This window comes from Mauremys reevesii, linkage group 1 (assembly GCF_016161935.1).
Source record: "Mauremys reevesii isolate NIE-2019 linkage group 1, ASM1616193v1, whole genome shotgun sequence".
Taxonomy (NCBI): Eukaryota; Metazoa; Chordata; order Testudines; family Geoemydidae; genus Mauremys; species Mauremys reevesii.
Genome location: NC_052623.1, coordinates 166,448,859 through 166,469,856, shown reverse-complemented (window position 1 = coordinate 166,469,856; position 20,998 = coordinate 166,448,859). Strand labels below are relative to the sequence as shown.

Genomic DNA, 20,998 nt, shown 5'->3' with positions numbered 1-20,998 from the left:
CCCAGTGTTCAGCAGGGAGGTAGGCTGTGCATACACTGCATGCACAACCTCCAAGGTGCACCTTGGGACCCTGCCTCACGAGCTACACAGGGAATGTGGGACAGCTCCATAGGAAGCCTGTTTTAGTCACAGCATGCTAACCTGCAGATTCCACAGGACAAGGGCTGTATTTCTTCTGTTTGTATAGCACTGAGCATAACAATGGCACTCTGTACTCAGAGAACTATAAGATGGTGGAATAGCCTCCAAAAGAAAAGTCACAGATGCTCCCTCACTAAGTTGGGACACTTAAAACTACATTAGACAGAAGCACTTTTAACTGTGTGATAGGAAGCAGTCCTGTGTGGCAGGGGATGGGCCATATGACATGATATAAGTTGTCCATCTCTATTTTTTTTATGACTCTCTGTTTTGTGAAGCCCTGAAATCGAGCATAACCCCCTCATAGCTTCAAAAGCACGTTGTGTTTGAAAACACTGTATTAGCTTTTCTTTCTAATTTGTTTTATCCTCCTCTTGCAAACCCAAACAATTCCTAGACAGTGACTCGCAATGACTAATGCAGTCTGGGAGACTTCTAGGTGTCCCTGTAACTTAAAACCAAAAAACAAGCTCCCTAATTCAGTAGCTAGACATTCCATTGAAGACCTGTAGCTTCTGAGTTTTTATTTTCCTTCTCCTCAGGGTTAAACATGCTTTTATCTACAGCTCGTCTCCCTCCCACACAAAGGGATAACGTAAGATCTGCAGTAGTTTAAGACGAGCTGTAATTCAAACATTCTTTGGCTACGGTGCTGCCTACATTCTAAGTTCTACTGCACTGGGGAGCTCCTGGACGTAGTTAAAAAAATGAAATGTGCTGTGATCTTGCCATAAAGAAGGGTGGGAAACCATAGTTTAGGCATGTTCCCAAATCATTCTACAGCTCTGCAAGACCCCAAACCTGTTGTATAAAGCGGGAGCAAGTTTAAAATACAGTTTGGGCCCATTTACACTGCCACGGTTTCGCCTTGTTAGGAAACCAGGGTGTCACAAGCCAGTCTTCCACCATGGGAGAAATGATAGTGTTGTTGGAACCTTACAATGTAAATGCTGTGAATAAAGGGCCTCCCTATGCACAAGAGGATTTTACTGAGTTTATAGCCAGGTGTGTATCCTCACCAACCATGGTTATAATGTGATTTTTAACTATCTGGGGGTACCTGGATGTTTTGTGCCTGCTCACGAGAAGGGCTGTAACGTGATGTCCAGGCTCAAACCAATTGTAACACCAGCATCAGCCTCCAAACTTGCCAATGTGTGAGACGAACCACGGAAATGTGTGACCAAAACGTGGCGCACACCTGTGTTGTCTCCATGGCTGACAGGGTTTAATGGCTTCTAACCTGTGTTTAAGGAAATTTTTTTCTCACTGTTTGAATTAAACTGCAAAACTGGTTTATTATTTGATGCATACAGTGAGGAAACCGGCTTAACAACAGGGTTTATAATTATAAGCCATTAAAATCTGTCAGTCACAGTGTGACACACAACAAAATGCAACAGTTCATTTGTCCACCATGTCATTCCTCCTCTCACAAACAGCCACTTCTGTCCTTTGTCTCCATCACTTTCCCCACTTGGCACCCTCTTCCTGCCCTTCCCAAATCAGCCAGAGGCTGAAGACAAGAGTGCTCTTACTCCACTCCCAAAACAAGGTATCAGGAAACTACCTGGAGCTATCAGGGAACAGCAACGGTGGAGTGTTCTGGTGGCAATGGCTCCTCTTGAAGCTCTCACCTTCCTTCTTATCTGTCCAGACAGCAAGCTCATCTTGGGAGGTGGAGGGCATAGGCATCTCCTCAGAATCCTTCGCAGCTCCACTCTTCCTTGGGATATAACTGGGCAGCAGATGGTGGCTTGCAATGGCTCCTTCCATGTGCATAAAGAGGGAAGGTGCTGCCAACACACACCTGGGACCTGCACATAGTGATGTCACCACCACTACCACACAAGCCCGGGGCATGCTCCTTGGACAGTGTCTCTTTCTTCCACTCCCACGCCAGTTGGCAGCCATTGTGGACTATTTGCCATGCTGCTTCAGTCCAGTTTACGCTGTCAATCTTAGCAATACTGCAGGACAGGGAGTCTCCAGGGGCTCCAAAGTGGAACTTATTGTGAAATGTGTTATAGTTGAAAGCTCTGGTTTGGATTTCCCCTAGACTCGTCTAGCAAGGCCTCACTCCCACCCCCTCCCATCAACCTAAGCAAGCTGAGAGTGCCACTCTATTAGCCTCAGTATTGTTTTCAAGAACTAAGATAAACATTTTCACTGAACGTGCCCTTGATATAACAGTGTTTGCTAAATGGTGTTTGTTGCCTCCCTGCTTGGCGTATTTAAGCGAGAAACCAAATGAATAGATTCTCAGTACCTCACCCATTTCTCTACAAGTGCACTCACTCCAGTTGTGTGGCTTTTCCCAGGCAAAGGAGGAAAATCTTTGTGGGGGACCTTTGCTGAAATAGCAGCAGTCCAATACTGGTTGACATGTGTTTGTGCTGAGGAAAGTGCTGCTACGGGGTCATACTGAACTGAGTTACCAGTAATTCTGTCAGATGAGCATGTCAGAGCAAACTTCCATAGAACATGGTTCTGTCTGGAGTGTGGCTTGTATGGTTACTGTGGCCAGTAAGAGATTTTAACCATCTGGAATTCGGAAACAGTTTTCCCGTGTTCATGTTTCTGACCATAATTTTACAGTGATTACATGAATCATCACGTGAGGGACTGTGTGGTGTCTGACAAGGTGTCATATAGCAGAACAGATTCTCTTTATACTGGCTTGTTTTGTAGATCTCATTGACGGCATAAATGAAGGCAAATCTGCTATATTGTACTGCACCTTGCTGTATGGAAGGATGTATAAGAGGCTTAATTTGTATTATATAATATAGTGTACTGACAAATTTAGTGTGAAGCTACAAAAACATATTTTAAAATATATGCACAAATGGAAGATTTAAGATTGAACTTTCAGTCTTAGCTCTGTTGATCCACTTGATTCCCTGACATTAATGTTTCATTAACACTAGTCGTTGGCATAGAATTTCTTCATTTGTTTTATTTTTTTAAATTGCCAATGCCCCTTGTGAGTTACATTATCTAGAACTATTTGTTTTGATGCTTCCTGAATTAAAGTACTGCTCAGCAGAGCCAGACAGAATGCATCCTACAATGCCAAATGAAGTGGTGAAAGAGATAAGATACTGTCGGAACACCTACTGAAGACAGCAAGTCTCTTCTGAAACAGGGAAAATTTACTGTAATGTTTTGTATTTGAAGAAAGATCAAGAGTAGGGAGAGAAGATATAGGACCTCTTGGAAAGTTCTGATTTAATTAAGAAGCCAAAAACTTAATTCAATTGTTAGGCCTCCGCAGCACTTAAAGTTCTATTTTGAAGACTCAAGTGACCTAATAGATCTTGTGCTGGCCTTCTCTAAAAGGGTATGGAATTTAAAAAAAAAAGAAAAAAGAAAAGAGTAAGCATGTCAGCATATGACTGGCAAACTATAAGGAAAATCTTTCTGAAATTGTGACTGATACCTTGCCAATGGCCTTTCACTATTGGAGTTACAGGCTATTCCCTTCCTAATAAAAGAACAAACCAATACAGTGTGCATACTTGTCAAACATTTTATTTGTCATTCACACTAATTATAATATTGAATTTACAGAAGAAACTGTGGTACAAAGAAAGAAAGAAAGCAAGTCTCCATTAGAACTAAGTTAGCAGTCCAGCTGCTCGGCATGCTAGTCATCATGAATTTTCCTGTAGCACTGGACACTGCCTTCACTATGTACAGTAAGTGTCTACTTTGATGTGGTATCTAGAGACATCTTGTAGTGGGGGAAATCTACTCCATTTTCTTTTCCTATCTGGTTAAAAAAACAACAACAACAAATAAACCACCAGTGCTTAAAAGTTTCCCCTTCTGAAAAAGTTCAGGGTGACAATGTTGAAGGAAAATGTGACCATTCCAGTACATTGCAACATCTGTTTTGTAAACATATCCAGTAAACGCTGAACAAATATACTCTGATGCTGTTCTGATAGGATCACATTTCCCATTGCGTTCTCTATCAGATTTACCATACAGTCATTTCAGACTGAAAGTTTCTTTTTTTAAATGAAGTCATAACTGTCACAGCCAGAAAACCACAAAGAACCCACAGTTTTTTGCACATTCATTTCTCCCCTACAAAAAAAAAAAGTGAAGTGTGTTTGACAGAGACCATGCTATAACTGTTTATAAAAGTGAATAAAATGTAGTTAATTTTGAAGCCTAAAATAACTAAGTTGGAAAGAAACAAGCTTCACTTTAGTATTTTGCCAACACAAGGATAAGTTCATTAAAAACACAGAAAAATTTTAAAAATGCAGAGTAATTACAAGCACTAACAATATTTTGCTATGTAGCTTTTTAAGTCTATTTACAATAAATACAAGTAAGTCTGTTGATGCAACTCTTCTACAATAAGGAGAAAAAAATGCCAAGTGATCAGTACTGACCAAGCTAAAAAATGTTATGATGCAGGTAAACAAGAAAGTATTTTGCTCAAATAAAAAATAATCTATTATTTCTGAATTTTCAAACAAATCAATGAAAAAGGTCACTCAGAAAATAATAATGAATGTTTCAAGGACACAGGTAAACCAGGACACATATCAACTGTCTCAGACTGTGGGCCACTTTCTGGAAATTGCTTATCTCCTTTCCAAAAAATGATGTATCATAATTATGCATAAAATCCTCAGTAGCAGTAAGACAGGATGGGCCTGACTGCCACTTACGCGAAGGACTGCTCTGGCTGTGTAACGGGGGGGACTTAGAGTGGGTATAAATGTAATTTATAGAGCAGTGGAAAGGGGCCTTCATGCAAATGAGAGTCAAGTCCTATATTTACTCAAGTCTAACAGTAATTTGACTGCTAAGCCGGGTTGTTTCAAACATGGTTACAAATTATATTTTGCAAAAGGAACATTCAAACCCAACCCTTGGGGGAAAATATGAATAATTGTCTATTTTAGTGGGATTAGAATCCTGAGCCATCTGCTGGGGCAGAACAGTTTGTAGGGAAATGGAATTGTCCTTTTAGGTTTAATTCAACAATGGGAATGATAAAACTGAATTAATTTAGAGAGGCATGAATACAGGAAATGTCTTGCTTAAACTTCATTCTTTCACCTGCTAAGTGCTTTTGTACAGTCTCAAAGATATGCCACATATATTGTCCTCATCATTTGCTGATGATCAAGACAATTCCTGAAAAACAAAGTATGTGGCTACTGGGCATGAAGGGGGGATGGTTTTCAAAAGACAGATGTGGTTTGTTTTCTGGCCAATTTATGATTTTTCACGAGGGCTTGTGTGGATTCCAGTCTAAGCCATGAAGACTTTTTTCAAGGTCACTGGAGACAAGAGACACTGACTATGCAAAGTGTCACAAAGGCTGGTTAAAGTTCAGTATGGACACTGTACTTTCAAAATATACTTTAACACTGTGTCTTCCACTTCTTTTGTTCTTAGCAAATTTAATCTATAATTATGTTGAACTAAAAGGACAATGCCAATTTACGTATTTTAAATAATAAGAAAATAACTTTGAGCTTCCACTGATATCCTTTGAAACATTCCCCCATTTTCTGCATGAGAATAACCTTATTGACCATGTTAGATGCTTCAATTTGTAACTTGTTTTATTCCAAAGTGCTTCTGCATCTGACCAAAACAAAGAAGCAAAACCTAACATATATATATATATATATATTTATATAAAGAAAACTCGAAAAACAAATTGTTTTAAATAAGTCCAGCTGTTTTGCTGCCTGCAGCCAAGGATCTTTGTAATTCAAATCCTTTAAAAAAAATTTTTAAACATCAAACACTGATCTGAAGTCCTGCTTTCAAATACTCTTCTGAGTTGACCTGCAATTGTTTCACTACTTTAAGAGGTACATTAAATAACAATCAGATCATTTTGAATGCACACATGTCAACATCAGCAGTTTGTAATTAATGAGTAGTACAACAAATGCATTCAGACCAAACCCTCCAATAAAATAGTGCCTTAAAATTTACAGTGACATCTGATATGTTTGTGCTGTTAACGATGGGCAACAGTGATGATTCCATAATAGCAGATTAGTACTCTTATAATGCATTTAAAATTTTCTACAGGACAGAATATTCTGTGCACCAGTTTTGAATATTCTTCTTCCTTCAGAACTATATGACCACAGAACTTTTAAACTCCACTTGTTTGATATTCTGCTTTCCAGTTGAGTCTGATAGCACTTTTCAGCTCCATTTACTTGTGATTTCTTAATTTCTTTATTTTTAGTACACTGGTATGTAGAGTGTTGTGCTGGAAACATTGGGTGAAATTCTGACCCCATTTAAGTCAATGACAAATCTCCAATTGACTTAAATGGCACCAGGATTTCACTCTTGGAGTGCCAACTACATGCTAGATTCTGTCCTTGAATGAGTACTTAACTCCTACTAAAGTCAATAAGAAGCCCAGACAAGATCAATAGCAGAATATGGCCCTAAATATTTGGTTGACGAGAGATGTTTGATACCATTGTGTCTGCTTTACAAATTATGTACTTCCATACTGCTGATCCTTCAGGTGACCATTGGTGTTGAAAGACCAGCAGAGGAAAAGAATGACTTTATAGGGTTTCAAATGGCAAATTAAATAAATGGAGCAAAATGTAAACAATATGGCTAGATAACTAGACAACACGTTACCCATCGTTATCTCAGCCTTTTTTCAATGTTATAAATTTAACTTTGGCTGCTACCAAAAAAAAAAGAGCATATTTAAATAATAATAGTATCAACAAATAAGAAAAGTCTAAACATCAAGCATAAATATTGAGGAAATCATAATAGTACAGTAGTTGAAAATGACCTAAGGCTGTAGCCATTGCATTACACAAAGTCCAAAAGAAAAAAAATTAAATTACCTCATTGAAAAGGGGCTGATTCTTTCAGTTGACAAAGCAATAAAGAAGCAAGCATGATTTTTTTTAAAATGAAATCTTTTTGCAATATATAAGGTGCCAAAAAAGAAATAAAAGAAGTTAGATGCAAAGCAGGATGAGTTGCATCCTTAAAAAATTAATAATAATAAAAAAAATCCATATTCTTTGGAATATATAACTTGGTAAAAAAAGTCAATGTCCAAGATATAAAACTTCTCATTCACAGCATTGCTAAATCAGAAGCATTCACAGTTTCCCTCTGGGAATCCTCCTATACTTCCTTATAACTAACACGTCCATATGATTAAGTATACTCACTAAGATTGTGTTAGATTTTAAGTCTTAAAATTAGAAGTGAACTAAAGCACTTTTTAGGACTTTGGAGACCTCCAAAATCAAGGATGTTTGGAGGCCACTGGTCTGAAAACAGCCTGGGTGTCTATCTACCCACCTTCCCTATCTCTAGACCAACTTAAATGTTCTCCTTTCCAGAAGTTCAGCCCTTGAACAAGGCTACTTTTCTGGAATGACATCCCTTCACTGATTGGCTAACACCATGACATCATTCCTGAAGTACTGACTTTTGGATCGTTTGCTTCTGAAAGTGATGTTTAAACATGGCAGTGCCCACAGGCAAGAAAGGTATTTATGGGATACCTATGGGCATCAGCAGATAAAAAGCACTTTAGTCCTGGCCCATCTCTACTTATAATTAATTCAATATGGTCGCCATACCGCTTCTTCCAGCCTTGCTGTGGTGCCCATGTTGGTAGGGGAGTTGCTGTGACTACCTTCTGCCTCCACCACATCGCTTTGGTTTGGAAGATTGGGGTTGAGGAGAGTAGACCCTGTGGAAGCATTAGTGCAAGGAGGGAGGATACGTGGGGGTGACCGATCTCCCCCAGACATCATGGAGAACTGGTATGACCCTGCTGATGTTCCGTAATAGAGATGGTAAGAAGGTGAGCTGGTCTGAAATGGGCTACCTTGAGACTGAGAAGAACCAGGATATGGAGGAGGGAGATAAGTGTGATATCTTGTGGCAGTGGTCATAGCAGACATACCAATTCCTATTCCTGAACTGACAGGCGTTGGGGTGTAGGTGAATGCTCCAGGATAGTGCATACGAGGATCAGAAATTGAAGGAAGAGTAGAGAACGGGCGATCAATTCCCACCCTGGGATCACTGAATGCTGTTAGGTCAGAAGCACCTAGTTTTTGAGAGAAGAAAAACAAATCAATTTTAAATGGAAAGGAACAAGATTTTAATGAGTCACGAAAGGACAATGCTTTCTCATGGCGGATCAGTGATAGGGTATTGGTAACACTGGCTATCTGAAACTTTTGAATTCATTTCAGTAAAGGGGCAATTAAGAGGATTGCCCATGCCCTATAGGTTTTTATTTGTTTGTTTGTTCTCATAGCACTTACAGCTTACGCAACATTTCCAGCTTCAGAGTGCTCTATAAACATTAACAAAATAGTCATCACAGGGCCCTTGTGAAGTAGAAACATGATAGTAACAAGTAGTTTTGGAGAGGGGGAAACTGAGACACCAAAGCTAAGTAATTTGCCAAGGACCACACATTGGCAGAGATGGGACCTTGAATGCAGGTGTTGCAGGTTTTCAGTCCAATGCTTAGTCTCTTGTTGTAACTGCCTTATTTGTCTCTTAAAGATCGAAAGCTCCTTGGAGCAGATTCTGTTTTTAGGTATACGTATGTGAGTTCCGCACACTACAACTAATAATAGTGGTCCACGTTGTCCATCAACCTTACTGAAGTTAAGAAAAATCAGGTCTCTTTAAGGTGTCTGAAGTTGGGCACTGAAAAATTGAGTCTCCTGAAATCACTACTGACTTTTGAAAATCTTGGCTTTAAGAAGTCAATAAAATGACATCTATTGCAGATTTGTTTCCAAGCAGGATACTTTGGGATTAAAAGATTGAAGTGGTTTTTTTTAATGGAAATGTTTCACACCTGACTGAGCTGAACATCTGATATGACAGATAAACTCTACTCCCATTGGTTTGACACAGATGAAAGTGGGCTCCCCCACACCATCGCCTCCTCCAAAGGGATTAAACAACCTGAGCAGATAATGGCCTCCTTAAAAGGGTCTTCATCCTGAATCAGATGAATGGAAGCTGTCAGTCATCTGAGGTGGCAGCTATGTATTATCAAAATAACAATAATAAGAAAACTTTCCCAAAAACAATTCTTTTCAGACAAGGGCTGGAGTCTGTATGAAAGGAGTGTGTGTACAGAAGGAAGCACTAGTATGTGGAAGAAGGAAAACAAAGCAGTCTGCTCTGACTAGATTGAGAGGTAGAGCAGACATACCACAGTGTCAGGTTCTGAATGCTTGTCATGGCCAGATTTCTTCAATGAGTTTCTAAACCTTTCTTAGTTCCTTAGAGTGGTTTTGTGTGCAAGTGTGGGTTTTCCTGGGGGGAGTTACAATGATACAAAGAGATATTTTATGTTAATATGGAAGAGTATTTAAAATATAAATAATATCCCACAAACAAAAAACTTAATTACAAACCAGTTAAGGTTGCTTGAAGGCAAAACCCACCCAACTAGACCCATGAAAGCAAGGAAATTGCAAGTGAAAGAAGCACTCAGATATCACACTAACTCCGGTCACTGACAGATTCTGCTTCTCTACAGGGAAACCACTTCCACCTCCAATAGATACAGAGACAAATGACACCCCTCAAATTCATCTGATGTGCTGTAATGTAAAACCTTTTCACCGATCTCACAGTTTCCCACAAAAAATATCTCATAATACAGTAACCTAGTGTGCGTATTTCTATAGTAACTATAAGTGAATTTCCTTGCAGTCAGAGTTAAGGTTTTGTAATACGGTCTGAGTGAGATGAACTCAGGGCATACGGTGTATTTCTTTATCTGTTGGAGTTGGAAGTGATGTTATGCCGGAGTGGTAAGGGAAGATGATAGAGTGTTGCCTTTACATAGACACCTATATGCATGTACAAACCGGAAAAAAATGGGGGCAAAAATATGTCTTTAAAAAAAAGAGTTTAAATTAGTTATCCTACCATCTTTAACACACACACACACACACACACACACACACACACACACACACACACACACACAATCTGTATGTTAAAGCTGGTCAAAATGTTTGGTTCCAAAACAATTTTCAACCAAAAAAATGTTTTTTCATTGGTAAATAAAATCTTTCCTGGACAATTTTAGTTTTGTTTGAAAATTTCTGGTTAGTCAGCAAATGATTTTTTCCCCATTTTTTCTTTTTTCTTTCTCACTTTTTTTATTTTGCTCGTGGATAAGGGGGCGGTGGGAGAAAAAAAGGAGAGAAAAAGGGAGAAAAAACAAAAATAACCAAAAGGTTTCATTGCTTTGGTTTTAGCTTGTCAATAAAAAACCAAACAAAAACATTTCACAGAAGATTTATTTTTAAATAAAGTTTTAATTGTCTACAAAAATCCATTAGCAATTTCCAGCCTGCTCTAATATCTAGCTGTCCCCTAACCTTAACAAAATACTTCTACTAAGAAGCCCAGATAAGGATAGGTGAGTGATTAAAAAGTGCATCTTTGAAAACAGTCTTTTTAAGCAGGTACAAGCCACTACAAGTCCAACAGCAGCATAGACTATAGGCCACTCAAGGGGTCCCGCTGAGGTCAGAAAGATCTCTAGCTACTCCATGACTGCTTGCATCCGAAGAAGTGGGTATTCACCCACGAAAGCTCATGCTGCAAAACATCTGTTAGTCTATAAGGTGCCACAGGATTCTTTGCTGCTTCTAGCTACTCCAACAAGGCCAAAATTTGCTGCCATGGAGTAAAGTGTAGAATTCATGATGGTGAACACCCAAATGTTGGTTCAAGTTGTGGGGGTTAATGTCAGTAGATGGACTGTGGTAAATGATACAAAACCAGGTGGTAAGTGTTCATTTAGAGATACCATTTTTATGTTGGCCTGTAAAGTTCTGCAGTGCAATTTGACAAAGACATAACATAACACAGTAAAACGCAACACTTAAAATGTCAAAAACTCCACCATCCTCTCTTCAACTGTAAGCCCCTGATCTGCTGTGATCTGCTCTGAATTTAGAGTGAGGAAGGAAGCAGAGATGAAACATCCGCAGCATTCATTTCTTGGCAGATATTGCAGCTCTCCAGCTATCTAAACTATTTGTATAGTTCTGCATATCTCCCATTTCAAAGCAGCTAAAATTAATTTCTCTTCTGGTTTTTGACAGTGACATTCTGGATTTCCCCATCACCTAGCAAAAGCTAAGTAAACACTTGAAAATTTTTTCTTGCAGACTCAAAATGTATTTTATCCCAGTTTGAGTAAAAAGGTAACAACATGCTAAGAAGCTCCAACCACTGGTATCACTGTGGTTTGGAAACAGCCACATGGCTATGGTGGTACCTGTTTAGCGTGAATAACTTTTAGGTGCTTACTTGAGAGTCGGCTTGAGAGTTCCGCAGTGAGGGATGTCATGCCACTAGCTCTCCCAGGCGAAATTGGAGTGGCAGGGTGCACTGAGGGCGTGGCGATTGATCCCAAGTACTGGTAGGACTGATCATAGGACCATGGAGGAGATGGCTGTACTTGCCTTGTATCTGCAAAGGAAAAGAAGAATTGAGAGGTTATTTTTAGTCTCTAAACACCATGATCAAACATAGGAACTGAACCAAATGGTTTATACAGAAACTTATCATTACAATTCACTTCAAACATTCCCCTTTGTTAAGACACCTTCAGATGAATCGCTTTTTAAAATGTTATTTGTGCTGCTGTGATTTTTGATCAGTTGAAGCTTTTTGATAATTCACATCGATGGTGGTCAGGGAAAAGTGGATTAAACTTCCCAAGGTGAAAGTGTCAATGCACAAACTGTTCATGGTTGAGGTACATTAGTATTTCAGTCATGCAGTGTTGTTGCTGCTGTGCCACAAAAGTAAGATTCACATGTCACTGAGTTGAAGACAGCTATACTAAATTGTGACAATTTAGACTGGGATTTTCAAAGGATCCTAAGGGAGTTAGGTGCTCAGTTCAAAAGGATGTGGGTGTCTAATGCCCTCAAGCTTACTTGAAAATTCCAGTCTTAGTTCTGTGACAATTAATTTTGTTAGAGATAGTGATTACAGAAGGTCTGTTACTAGAGATGAATGAAACTACTACAGCTGGATGAACTTCAGAATTAGGAGTTCTTGTGCAAGCCTCTTGGAACTGAAAAATTGGGAAAACAGGATATTTCATTATTTTTGGTGCTTCTAGGTGAAATCTGGAAATGCAGTTTATTTTTTTTAAATAGAGAAGAAAGTTAACCAATTATTTTTTAGCCTTAGAACTAGTTTGGCTTAAGTTTGGGGTCAAAGGTTTGTAGCAGGGATGAGAGGTAGTATTTATATTTGTCCAAAGCAGTGTGTCCATAGTAGGAGCCACCTCTTTTTGCCACATGAGCATCCACATCTGGAACTGGCATTTTCCCCACCTGCACAAGCTGCCTTTTTACTTTCAGGAAAAAACACAAAGCAAGAATGGAAATTGTCTTTTTCCCACAAATCTGTGGTTTCTCACTAGTTTTCCTAGCAATGAGAATTTTCTCCTACTGCTCAAACTGACTAATTGTCTCTTTGAAAGAAGCAAATATCAGAGCGGCAAAAAGCTGATACTATGCACAGAATGGATACCAGCATGGAAAGAAATGCTCTCAAGTTCCAGGTGAAGGACTTTGAGCTTCCATAAGAAACCACATTTGAAGGTTTGTTGAGAATTATGGAGATGAGATTTACATTTTGTTTCTTTCATTTGTTTGGAAGTGGAGATTTATCCAAAAGCAGAGTGGAGTAACCTGGCCTTTTAAAAAATTACTTGTAAGGCCACTTGCAGATTAAACCTACTAAATCAATCTAGTCCCATTGATTTCAATATGTTTATTCACCTGAGTACCAGGATAATTGGATCCTGGAAGGACCAACTCTAGCAGGGAAACTGTATAGTTCAGTCTTCTTGCCCATTCAGCCTTGGTGAATCTGCTGAGACTGCTATCCCAGAAGCCAATTTTTTTTACCTATTTTATCTGAAGGGTTTTCTAATGGCCACACCACTGCAGAAGAAGGTCCCTAGTGAGCTTCCTGGACTCTCTGCTTTTCTTCTTTCCTTGGAGGGAGGAAGCTCCACTTCATTTGTATTTGCTTCTTTTTTCCTTCACCACCACTTATGGTAGGAAAACTATTTCAAAGAGGGAAGGATCTTGTAACATGCCCTAAAAGTGGTCATACTCTGAATTATTCTAATCTGTCCTGGAAGTTTGTTTCACAGCGGAACCCCCAGGACTCAGCATACTTATCTCCTGCTCTCACGTGCTCTGTCTTGGCCTGTAGGTATTGAAGAAGAGTGAGGAAGGATCTCTACCTATGGGGATTGACATGTGACTGCCTTTGGGAAGGAGCAGCAGCTACCTCTCATCATTCTCTGGCTCTTCATGGAGAGGAATGATGGGAGGCATTGTCACACCACTTATTCCAGTTATGCCATGTAGATGGGTCAGCACCACCTTCTCACTGATTGTGTCTAAAACTGAAGGAGTCAGCAGTTTGAACACCGAAATATGAACTCTACCCCTCTTTTAATGCCAGCACGACTGCCTCAGTGCTGTGCCCTGGCCAGAAACCCAAGAGTGGTGTATTTTGTGATGCAGGCACATGCCCATTAGCAACTAGACAGAGGGTACCAATATATTTGATCTAGCTCATTCAAGATCCACTGTCAATTACTATTGACCTGAGATGGATTTGAAGCAGTGACCAAGAGATGAAAGGCTCTGTATCTCATTACTAACCCCATAACCCATCTAAGTCTTCCTCAGGTTAAAAAAAAATCTAACTGCCAAAAATCAACCTTATATTTTGTTACATGAATTCCCAAACACATAATTTTTGTTAGTAGTTGTCCTAGAATGGCCTTAAAAATGAAGAGCTCTGATTGGTTAACAAATTGCATACCATTCAATGATGCTAATGCAGCATAACCACCATACCTGGGTTAGAAACTCACTGACCCCATCCGCCTCTTCCTTCAGTCATTTACTACCAAATAAAGCAATGAAAATAGCACTGGAAAATTCTGTAGGGTTTTTTTTTGCCGGGTGGGGAGGTGGGGGGAGGGGTAGACTTCTGCCACTGTTTCAGCATTTAGGGCTTCGTTCAACTCCCACAAAGGTCAATGGGAGCATTTCCACTGACTTCAAAGGGAGCTGGAAATATTTCTGATATCCTTCTTCAGTGTATCTTAACTTAAACTGGAAACACAAACTGCTACAGTTTAAAGAAATACATCCCCCCCAAACTCACCATTCTCTTCCCAATCAGAGTAAAGATTTAAATGTTTCAAAATGTAGCAACTTGGGGTTGGAAAATTGGTTTGTTGGGGGAGGTGTGTGTGTGTGTGTGTGTGTGTGTGTGTGTGTGTGTGAGAGAGAGAGAGAGAGAGAGAAGTTAAATATATGAAAACCTGCTTTAAAAAAATCTGAGTTTCTTCTCAAACCACAATGTCTCCAAAAGAATCTGCAGAGAGAGCTAGAGGTACTCCAGTTTAACTTGAAAATAATAGGGGCTTTAGGGGCTTTAGGGTCTTAATGCCAAATAGGATTGCAGAATTATTTAAAATGAGAGCAAAACAGCATGAAGTCAGTGGAGCTGCAGCTGTTTACACCAATCTGAGGATCTGGGCTCAATTCTTCCTGCATTTCTTCTATTAGCATGTACTTTCATTTCTGCTTTTCATCATAGGAGAAAATATATTTTAAAAAATGAAAACAGTTACTAATTGCAATAAAACACTCCAGGGCAATAATTACAGCACAGTAATTCACACCTTGTTGTGTAGTCACTAGCTCTCGGCCTCCTGCCTACCAAGCTATTAAACATGATGTATTGGACCATCTTTCGTGCCTCGTCATGTTGTAGTGCCATGAAAAAGTTGTGGTGTTTGGCTTTTTAAAAAACACCCTTGTAATGAAACAGTGCCAATGTTGTTTAATGGTTAATAAAATAAGCTTTGGAAAAAGACTCAGGTAAGAGAGTTAAAATCTCTTTCCTCCCATGTTGCTTCTTGGGGTCTCATATATAGCATTTTTCTAATGATTGTTGCAGTGGAAAATCAAAGCCTAATTTGCAGAAGGTTGGCATCTTCACAGAATGTTGGTAATTCTGCCTTCTGACCTGAGATTTCACTGTCAATCGTTTGTCAGCAGGTGGCGCTGGAGAACTTTTTGCACTGCCCCCATAATTGTTAGCACATATTCCAGCTAATATGTGCTTGGCACCAATGACCCATGATTGCAAATGGCAGTAAGATTGGCTTTGAGACCACATGCAAAATGCCATGCAACTATCCCAAGAACTGTCTAAGCCATTTATATAATACTTGTAACACTCTTTAGTCCAGTACAACCCACAACACCTCTGGTGCAGTTTCTTTAAGTACAACTGTAATCTGAAAAGTGACTGTGTAAAAGTAGTGCCTTCTTACTTAGCAGATCTGTTCCCTGTGGGTATTCACTCTCATTTGCTGACTTTAGGAACTTTTTCTCCTTTTTTACTGTTTGTTAGCACTGCAGAACAAGAGTGAGCAAATACCTGCCAGGCAATGGAGTTGCACAGCTATAAATCAAGGCAAAATTTGGCCTACAGAACCTTTATTAATGGCGAGGATGCATGAGGAGGAGAGAACTCAGTTTGGCTTCAGAGCCCAAAGTGATTTTGTGGGACAGTCATTAAAAAACCTCCCAAATAGCTTTTTATCTGTAAACTGAGCATACATGACATATAAATCAGTGAGACACAACAAACACAGAGCTCCATGATGCCGTTTCTATAGAACCACTTTTCAGAGCAGACTTACACTTCAAAATGCACAGCAAAATAAAGCCAGATGCTTTGGCTGGTGTAAATCAGCACAGTTCCACAGACTTCAACAGAACTGTGCCAATTTACCCCAGCTGAGGGTTTGGCCCCTTTGTTGTGGCAGAGGGTGGGGTCTGTTTTATTCACCCCCTCATTTCTAAGGTAAACAAAGATCTTACAATCTGAAACTTCTTAATCATTGTGTATAACACTAATCCCTTAAAGAGATTGGAAGTTTTAAGTTTAAATGGTCAATCAGATATGGAAATCAGATAGCAGGTACCACTGTGCCTATGAGAATGAAGAGAATTTGCTTAACGATTATGTGAATTTCTGTCTTGTCTGTGTTTGGTAGGATACAATCTGCCTTTGGAGCTGCTTTGTGCCACCATAGTACAGAGTGAGACAGCAACTCAGTGTGTCATTGTAGATCAGACATTACAGTCTGATCTTAGCCAAGTGGAGCAATGTGAGCCAAATCTCACTATGACATAGTGTGTTTACTGGAAGCTTCAGCAAGGAGCTGCAGGATGTGAGTCAGTACTTTATGGTGCGAGTCAGGATTGAGAATGATGCATCAGTAATCAGCAAGGTAATAGGTACCCCCTTGACTAGATTTGGGTGCATTTTACCTGGACGCCCCTGGCTAAACTAGGGTAAATTCCAAAGGCACCACGGGAAAATAATGTTTCATTCCCACAAACAATACATACCTAGCTAAAAAGTCTCATTATCTTGACATCTTGTCTTCCAGAAATGATTTTACAGCACAAGGGTCAATGGGTAAAAGGGAGTCACCCACAAGTATATACAAGTAGCAAGTAGTTGCTTAGCCAGATATCTGTATCAGTTAAAATTCCATAATAACATGAGTCAGTTGCCGGGATAGCATGCTGCAGACAAAATGTGAAACAGCCTCTGCAGTTGCCAGCCATTTCTCTCAAGTTGCAAAAATGTCTGTCAGTCACATGCAAAAATTTCTACCAGTCACATAGTGTCAAGCTTTGCAACTCCTCCACCATCCTGGCTAGCACCTTAACGGGAACAAAAGATGGGATGAAAGAAGGCTGGGATCCCATCTTAATGGCTAAGCAGGGGCTTACTAATGTCATCCCAGAGGGAGATAAGAAATGACTAGGGCCATCAACTACTTTACAAAGCTTCACTGACTCCAATATTCATTTGCTTTTTCCCCACCGCCTGCATGATTTGCCAAACTTTCCAAAGGGACACCGTTCTCATAGTGCAAATCTCCCTCTCTGCCAGTGTGAGTAAGTCAGGAATGGTCTTGATTAGACATGTTCATTCAGAGAGGTTTCTTGCTGAACAGGGGCAATGGGTTGAGAAGAGGGAAGTTTTAGGCCTCAGGAAAAAAAATGAAGACATTTTGCAAAGTTCTTTTCATTTTTTTCTCTCACCCTCTTCCCTTTTACTGTCCCTTATTTCTCCATAATCTTTCGCATGCCTTTCTCCGCTTCATCCACTGCTACCCTCATCATCTCCCATCTTCCGTTTACTCCTTCCAACCGCAGGTGCGCAAAGGACAGACTGGGGCCCTATGATCTTGCACTGATTTGACCTGATCTCCCATCCAGCAGCATGACCAACATGGCTCCATCACTCGCTCCCTTTCCTACCAACGTGGGGCCCAACAACTCACAAAGACAAGCCTTAAATCCCAGCCTACAGCAGCACTTTGGAAAGCTGTGTCACCTATCAGCAGCTGAGAGGATTAGTCAGTTGCTTTGAGAAGGTGGCACTTTCCAAAGGGCAAGGTCATCGCTGGCAGCAGCAGACACACAAGGCAAATATTCTAACGCTTCTCAGTGCTGGAAGATGAGGAACTGGAAAATTACAGAGCAAACAGTAAAAATTCCGCCCTCTGCTATTTCGTTATACAGGGTGCTTCCCCTGAGCATGACACATGGTGGAAACTACTACACTGCTCTGCCACACCACAGAGCCATTTCCCAGTGTAACAGCTGAGGAGATGTTTGGGATTCATGGAAGTGGGCACAAATTTTAGGGACAGGACTTTTAAAGCCACCTAAGGGCTTGAAAATTGGAAATGAACGGGAATTGGGCATCCAAATCCCCACTGCGGCTTTGAAAACCTCACTCTACATTTGCAATGGTTGACAATGGGTCTTTTGGCTGAGAATTCCAGTGGCTGCCACCACTCCATTGTCTTTACATGCTTAAGGTTGAGCTGCCTGTTCCACATCGACTTCACTGCCTTCCTCCATGGGAGCCCCCTTTATATGCACTTCACAGCACACTGTTGGCTTGAAATCTCTGATTGTGTGGAGCCCCCAGATTACCTCATGTAGCCCTTCCACTATATGAACCAGTGTAAATGAAGGCCACATCGGGTTATGGTGCACATCATGTTTTCATGGCACTGCCAAAGCTACTCACTCTCCATAAAAGGCACCTTCAGCACTGGCCTCATACCCCAATATTTACTTTTATTTCAGCGCTTCTGAGGTTTTGTGAAACGTTCAAACTGTTCAAGGAGTTCTAGAGGCGTCTGAGCCTCCTCTCCCATGGGATCATGACATGCGTGCAGCTCCACACAATTCCTGCAGTAGCATCAGTTCCTTAGGTTTTAGAGCACAGTATGGGCTAGAGTGGCAACCTTTCAAAAGGTTACTCTTAATTGCACCCTATTAATTTACCTTTACTGCGTTTTTTGTGGAATTCCCTATGCTTATTATTAATTATCATTATTATTAATATTATTATTGCCACAGTTGCCAAAATATGCTGGTTGTTCTACAGCTATGTAAGAAGATACAGTCTCTACAAAGTGGGCATCCTATAATGTGAGAGACAAAAAAGAAACACAAATGTTGCGGAGGATGAGACACAACAGGCCAAGAGGCTGAGGAGATGGCTTTCCAGTTCTAGTGTTAGTTCTGCTTTTTATTTATTTTCTGTGTGTCATCAGTCCCCAGCTTCCTCTCTATGGATTCCTAATTTGTCAGTTGGCTACTTTCTTTTAGGCATTGCCGCAGAAATGAGTCTTGAGGACGCAAATCCCGCAGTGCCTCTCACTGCTGGGAATCATAATCCTCCAGTTTTTAATGCCCCCCCACTGCAATTTTTGCAAAATAACACATGAACAATTTCAACTACTTCTTCTTTAAAAATGGGTGGGACAGGGGATGTCACTGGGTTGCTGGCCCCAGTAAATGAAGTAGGGCCAGAGCCCTGTGCCAGAGCAAGTTCTCCTATTTGGCTGATTAAGACCAGCATTGCAGCTGGAGGCTAAAAAGGATCAAGGAGCGACCCAGTGAAGTCCCTGAAGGAAGTTAGGAAATAAAGTCCCAGTGAGTCAGAGCAGACTGGTTCAGTTAGAGGCAGGTGAGAGCTGCCAGAGGCCAGAGGGACTGGAGAATGTCCCGGAAGGAAGCAGAAGGTGTTTCTAAAGCCAAGGAAATCAGCAAGGGGGGATTGCTGACTGGTGTCTTCAAGCCAGAGAGTCAGGGCTGGAAAGGGCTGAAGGCAGGAAGAGCAGCAGAGGGAGATGCCTGCTGGCTCTGAGCTAGAGCCAAGGGCCAGAGAGGGCTCAAGGCAGGGGTGCAGAGGAGGGACTTACCTGCTGACATCTCCAGGGCTGAATATCTGGGCCCAGAGGCACCATGAGAGGTGATGCTCCACTGCTAGAATGCTCCCAGCATAGAGGCTGAGGGGGTTCCCACTAGGAAAAGCAGGGATGCATCCCAACTGGAAGGGCAGGGCTGGCTCTCCTGGTACCAGGACAGGAGAGGAGTAGGCTGAATGCTGGGTGTGGTGAGGGAAGCTGGGGCTGTGGTGAGGAATGCCAGGGTTGTATGTTGCTCTTACTGTTTGGACTATGCTGGAGGACTGCTGGTTTATGGTGCTGGGACAGGTTCTGTTATGATTTAGAGGCACAGTACTTTTGGAAAACATGAACTCCACATAGACTACGTGTATATTTGGGCAAATGCTTTGGACTATTTCTGGGGACTTAGAAGGGGGAGAAACTAAGGCAGGTGCTCTTGCCACATGAGGGTACTCTGGTAGGGCTGCCCTCTTACAGAAGGGAAAAAACGAGCACTCCCTAACATTTTGTTTTAACTTGTTTCACTCTATTCCAGGCCATGCCAGCAAATGCTGCAAAATAGCTAAAATGCCAAAAGGATACCAAAGGCAATGGAAGAAAGTACTTACTGAAGGGATCTCCCCACTCCCTACATTCTCCTACATTGCGGCTTAGGGCCTCCCTAATGAACTGTCCAAGCTAGAAGCCGAGAACAGCATGCATGCTGCATTGTACTGCCAAATAAATACATAAATAATAATGAGGGAATGCTTATGAAATAGTGATTGTCTGGGGGCCCCTGGGAATCTTCTGCAGTTCTTCTTGCTAACCTGATACCAACACTGGGAGGCGCAACAGAGCAAGCACCCAACTGTGAAAACTGTGATTTCACAATCAATGTGTGTGCTGTTCTAGCAGGTTAGTACATAAGCTGCTCAGATGAAATATAAACCATTTCTCCCACTGAGTAAGCACACTCTTTCTGGGCTGGCGTCACTGTTGCTTTGAAGAACACGACTGTGTTATGTGCAAGCAGCAGAGTCTCGCAGTGCCAGCGACACACAGAAATCAGAAAGCTGAGTTTTGTAAATTAAGGATGCATTGTTCTTTGTCTTCTGAGGTATGACTCACCCTGGAGAGTGATTTATTTATTTATTCATTCAAAAAACTCTATTCCTTCTATGCGCCCCCCCCATCTTCCTCACTCTCCAAAAAAGAATATTAACAATGAGTGAAATCAAAGAATTCAACCCTGACCTTCCACTTTTTTGGCTTCCTGTGAAAGGCACTTAAGCAGACTCTGGCAGGTTGCAGTTTTCCCCCCTCCCTGTCCCCAAATTCTCTCCTAGAGCATAAAAAGAATTGCTAGGAAATCATAGCTCTAAGAGTCGGGAGTCAAAGAATACCTTGGCTACCCTGACAGCTTCACACAAGCTATTGCTATACTCTTTATAATAAGCCATGGCCTATAACTGATCC

At 40.9% G+C, this 20,998-nt stretch overlaps 1 protein-coding gene across 3 annotated transcripts in view; it reads right to left on the bottom strand.

Annotated features, from left to right (window-relative positions):
- Positions 1 to 3,657: 3,657 nt before the first annotated feature.
- RUNX1 (RUNX family transcription factor 1) overlaps positions 3,658 to 20,998 on the bottom strand; it is a 229,720-nt gene continuing 212,379 nt past the window's right edge. For all 3 annotated transcript variants that reach the window (XM_039482700.1, XM_039482719.1, XM_039482710.1), the window contains 2 exons: positions 11,497 to 11,658; positions 3,658 to 8,242 (listed from right to left, as the gene is read on the bottom strand). In XM_039482700.1, coding sequence (XP_039338634.1) covers positions 7,749 to 8,242; positions 11,497 to 11,658 — 656 coding nt within the window. In that variant the 3' untranslated portion in view covers positions 3,658 to 7,748. The remainder of the gene's footprint in view (positions 8,243 to 11,496; positions 11,659 to 20,998) is intronic.